At 45.7% G+C, this 5301-nt stretch overlaps 1 protein-coding gene across 1 annotated transcript in view; it reads left to right on the plus strand.

The window, feature by feature from the left end:
* Eddm13 (epididymal protein 13) overlaps positions 1-5301 on the plus strand; it is a 29375-nt gene that overhangs the window by 1351 nt on the left and 22723 nt on the right. The window contains exons 2-3 of the mRNA XM_029532052.1: positions 1531-1548; positions 4459-4464. Coding sequence (XP_029387912.1) covers positions 1531-1548; positions 4459-4464 — 24 coding nt within the window. The remainder of the gene's footprint in view (positions 1-1530; positions 1549-4458; positions 4465-5301) is intronic.

A 5301-nucleotide genomic window follows, 5' to 3' on the forward strand; every position in this document is an offset into this window, starting at 1 on the left:
TTCTCTCCTCTCCTCTCCTCTCCCCTCCCCTCCCCTCCCCTCTGCTCCTCTCCTTTTTCTTCTCCTTCTTCCCATCACCAGTCTTTTCCTGTCTCTCATGAACCTCAAACATTTAAATGAGTCTGATCAGTTAATCTCAGAATGTCTCCCAGATTGAATTTCTCTGAGCTCTTCCCATGATTAGATTGAGGTTATGCAAGAATATACTGAAGTCACACTGCGCCCTCATGGATGAGTTATAGCCAAGTGATCGATAATGGTTTGTCTCTTGCCTATGACACTGTATTGGCTGGTTTGTGTGTCAACTTGACACAAGCTAGAATCGCTGGATAGGAAGGAGCCTCCGTCGAGGAAATGCCTCCATGAGATCGAGCTGTAAGGTATTTTTCCCAATTTGTGGCCGTGGTGGGTGGTGCCACCCCTAGACTGTTTCTATAAGAAAGTCCTAGTTTCTATAAGAAAGCAGGCTGAGAGAGCCATGGGAAACAAGTCAGTAAACAGGACCCCTCCATGGCTTTGGCATCAGCTACTGCCTCCAGGGTCCTGCCCTGTTTGACTTCCTGTGCTGGATTTGATATGGAGGTGCAAGCCAAATCAACTGTTTCCCCCTCCACTAACTTTTTGGTCACAGTGTTTCGTCGCAGCAACATGACCCTGACTAAGACAGATGCTGTCTTTGACTTCTTAGCTAAAGTTGTATCTACCAGGTTTCTCTATGGCTTGTTATTATTTCTCTTCTGGTAACTTGTATCGATTGATCATCTTTGATGGACAGAAGGCTGGAAATCACAGCTTCTCTTCTAGACAAGTTAAAGCTGAAGTGCCTGTAAACGACCTAGGCAGGCACAGGTACCCAGTCCCAGAGGATCACCACAAGGAATGCTCTGTTTACCCCTCTACCAGGGACTTTTTTCCCAATCAGTTGAGCAGATGTCTTTAGAATAGAGCTGAGACCAGTTCCCATGTGTGTCCTAAGCCCTCAACATCGGCCAAGTTGAACGAAGTGAATGTTGGCTGGCTGGGTTGGTAGACGGAGGGAGGAACAGGTATGTGATAGACAAGTGTGATAGATGGGCAGTGAATGGATAGATGGATGGATGGGTGGGTGGGTGGACAGATGATGGATGGAGATGGGTACCGGGTAGATTTATGGGTGTGTGGAGGCATAGATGAGTAGGCAGGTGGGTAAGTAGGTGGGTGGAAGGATGGGTCGATGCATGATGGATAGGTATACAGTATGGATGGGTAGAAGAGTGGGTAGGGAACTGATTGGTAGATAGCAGCTATGTGGATGGATAGATAAGCAGGTGGGTGATAGACAGATGAAGAGGGTTGGGTAGACAGGTGGGTGAGCAGATGACAGACCCCAAGGAACTCTGATAGAAACTGTGTGTGTTAGCTAGCTTCCAAAGACACGACAGCTGCGGTGATCTTGATCGTTGTAGTGATTTGAGTCTCGTGTCTCATTCCCTCCCTGCACCTGCTTCCTGGTCCTGATGCAATTCACTTGAATGATGCTTTTGCCTCCAGTCGCAATGGAAGAGATAAGTAAGAACTCTTGACACCCTATGTTTGTGCTCCCAGATGGCTCTTCTCAGGCTCTGTTGGGTCTGGAGAACCAACTGGGAATTCTGGGGTAGAAGGGTAGAGCTTCAGTCTGCTATAAAATCCTGGCTTGAGGATCAGGAAAAAAAAAAAAAACCTACTTAAAAGCAAGCCGATGCCAGGCATGATGAAATATACCTGTAATATTAAGTGGAGGCAGGTGAGTTGAAAGTTCAAGGTCATCATCCTCAGCTACACAGAGAGTATAAGGCTAGCCTGTGCTACATGAGACCCTGTTTCAAAAAATTTTTTTAAAAAAAAGGCTACTTTAATAGAAAATGGCTGGATTCTCACATCTGTACTTGCACCAGGTCTCTCTCTCTCTCTCTCTCTCTCTCTCTCTCTCTCTCTCTCTCTCTCTCTCTCTCAGATTTATTTATTTATTATATGTAAGTACAGTGTAGCTGTCTTCAGACACTCCAGAAGAGGGCACCAGATCTTGTTACGGATGGTTGTGAACCACCATGTGGTTGCTGGGATTTGAACTCCGGACCTTTGGAAGAGCAGTCAGTGCTCTTAACCACTGAGCCATCTCTCCAGCCCTGCATCCAGCCTCTTATGATGTGTTAATTTGACTGAAGTAAATTAAAATGTAATCTCAAATGGAAGGAGTTGGAATGTTGTATCAACACTGTTTTAGCTAGAATTCTCCAGAGAACCAGAAAGAATAGAGGAGAGAGAATAAATAGAACATAACGAAATGGAAGTAGACTAGAATAAGTAGACTAGGAATAAAGTATGATGCAAATGTAACAAAAGTGAGTTAGTACTGGGTAGTACTTTAATCCCAGCATGTAGCAGGTAGAGGCAGGTGAGTCTCTGTGAGTTTGAGGCCATTCTGGTCTACAGAGTGAGATTCCACCTTTACCTGGGTTCCAGGCATAAACTCAAGGTAAATAAAGAAATATATCAGAATAGGGTAAATATAGGTTATAATAGAAAATGGAGTATATAAAAAAAAAAGAATAGAAATAGAAGAAGAACAGAACTGACTAGGACTGGCTATGATAAGATATAGAATATATAGAATAGAATAGAATAGAATAGAATAGAATAGAATAGAATAGAATAGAATAGAATATACAGGTGTGGAGGGATTTATTGTGGAGGCTAAGAAGACCCTTAACATACCATCCCAAGCCAGAGAATCAGGGAGGTTGGTAGTATGGCTCAGTCCAGTGATAAAATTCTCAGTCTGTCTTAGTTAGGGTTTTACTGCTGTGAACAGACACCATGACCATGGCAAGTCTTATGAAGGACAACATTTAATTGGGGGCTGACTTACAGGTCCAGAGACTCAGTCCATAATCATCAAGGCAGGAGCATGGCAGCATCCAGGCAGCCATGGTTCAGGAGGAGCTGAGAGTTCCACCTCTTGTTCCGCAGGCAGCTAGAAGACTCTCTTCCATGCAGCTAGGACCAGGGTATTAAAGCCCACACCACACCTACTCCAACAAGGCCACACCTTAGTGTCACCCCCTGGCCCAAGCATATACAAATCATCACACAGTCAGTCTATCATGGGCCCAGGGAGCCACTGTTGTCAGCCTGGGAATTCCGAAGGTGCGGAACCTGGAGTTTTGATCTCCAAGGTTAGGACATTACAGACGCAGGGAAGCAAGGATTTTTCTCTTCCTCTATTGGCCTGCTGAACGTCATACATACCTGCAGACACTCCTGGGCCACACAACCATTCAAAGCAAATGCTAAATCACTTAAGCTTCTGTTTCAGAAGAAGAGGAAGGGCGCAGTGCTGCTGACAGACCCACCGAGGCAATGGTGAGATTCTGTTGGTTTGAATAGGCTAGGCCTCCATAGACTCTTGTGTGTGAATGCTTAGCTCCTAGGGAGCAGCACTATTAGGAAGTGTGGCCTTGTCAGAGGAAGTGTGTCACTGTGGGAGCAGGCTTTGAGGGCTCCTATGTCCATGTCATGCCCAGTGTGGCACACCGTCTCCTGCTGCCTGCGGATCAAGATGTAGAACTCTCGGCTCCTCTAGCACCATTTCTGCCTGGATGCTGCCATGCATCCCACTATGACGATAATGGACTAAACCCCTGAACTGTAAGCCAGTCTCAATGAAATGTTTTCTTTCAGAAGTTCATGGTGTCTCGTAGCAATAAAACTTGAAGACAGAGATTAAATCATGCTTCCCCAGCTACTCGAGTGTCCCTTAATTCAGTCAACCATCATTCTTTTGAAAAGTCCCAGGGACAACCCAGCGGTTCTTGGCTGATCTTTTGAGAAGCTCTTTTCCCCCAATGGCACATGGCAGAGGAAAAGGCTCTGAGATTGTGAGTGACCAGAAAGCATGGGCCCTTGTCTTTATTCCTATGGCCTAGGAAAATTCCTAGTACACAGCTGGACTGAATAAATGGAAAGAGCTTTTCTGTACAAATGTAAGGTAATGCTATCATTTTGAAAGCAGAGAGGGGGAACCAATGGAAATTCAGTCCCTAGCATGCCATTACCTAGTACCTAGCATGTCACGCAATTACATGGTCAAATCCAAGTGGCAAAAGCTCCAAATTCCCACACTGAGCCATCCTTCCTCTGACTCCTTTGAGAGGAGGTTTATATGCTCAGTTCTGGACCTAGCACAACCATTCAAGCCTGAACTCAGCCCCCAGAACCATTCTTATTCAAACCATCACAGAGAGTTCCAGACACGTGGCAAACAATGTTAACACGTCACAAAGCCCCTCCCTTATAACAGTGGGTCCCTGAAGGGACAAAGAAATACAAAATGGAGACTGAGGTAATTTGCATTTGTATTGAACCACCCTCTTCTTTGCCTCAATTTTTTTTTTTTCTGGCTGATTCAGTGACTCCTGGTTCCCACTCCTCTTCCAGTCAAATGTAAGCCATAATCCCTCTCTATATAAACAAGGGTTGGGGTGGGGGGTCCAACTCAGGGAGACAGAGGGAGGGGGCAGACATCTAGCAGGAGCAGACTAGGAGAATACTCAACTTGAATGTGGCCACTTGCCCTAGGTCTAAAGGTCATCGGGTGGGGATAGATTTCAAGGCCAGCCACCCTCTCAGATCTTGTAGGAATGGTGCTTGCAAGAGAAGTAGAAAGAACATTGGTTTCCATGACTATAGTTTGATATTAAAGTCAGTAGGATCAAAGAGCTGACCGAGTTGGGAGCCCTACTTCTCTACAGCCAGGGTGGACGGTGTATTTCCCCCGAGAGCGTCAGGTCAGAAGGCTTTCTTCTTTTCTGAGAAGTAAACAACCTGGCCTTCAGCTGAGAACAGAAGGTTGACGGTCAGTTGTTGTGTAGACCGTATTCTGCTAAGCTCCTGGAACAGGGAGGGTTTAGGTTCCTTGGAGCTCTCACTTCCAGAATGGATGCATCTCCAAAGAGATGGAGGAACCAGAGGTTATGTCAAAGCTCCCCGTTCTAGTCCCGGGGCCCTATTTGGGAATCTTTGAAGTACACTAAGGGACGATGCACAAAAGATGACTTAACTGATTCCATGTTCCTTCTTTGGTTGGACGAATGTCCCATTGGTCCCAGCTCGTCCTGTCTTTTTTGTTTTTGTTTTTGTTTTTGTTTTTGTTTTTGTTTTTTTTCGAGACAGGGTTTCTCTGTATAGCCCTGGCTGTCCTGGAACTCACTTTGTAGACCAGGCTGGCCTCGAACTCGGAAATCTGTCTGCCTCTGCCTCCTGAGTGCTGGGATTAAAGGC

Source organism: Mus pahari, chromosome 19 (genome assembly GCF_900095145.1).
Source record: "Mus pahari chromosome 19, PAHARI_EIJ_v1.1, whole genome shotgun sequence".
NCBI lineage: Eukaryota > Metazoa > Chordata > Mammalia > Rodentia > Muridae > Mus > Mus pahari.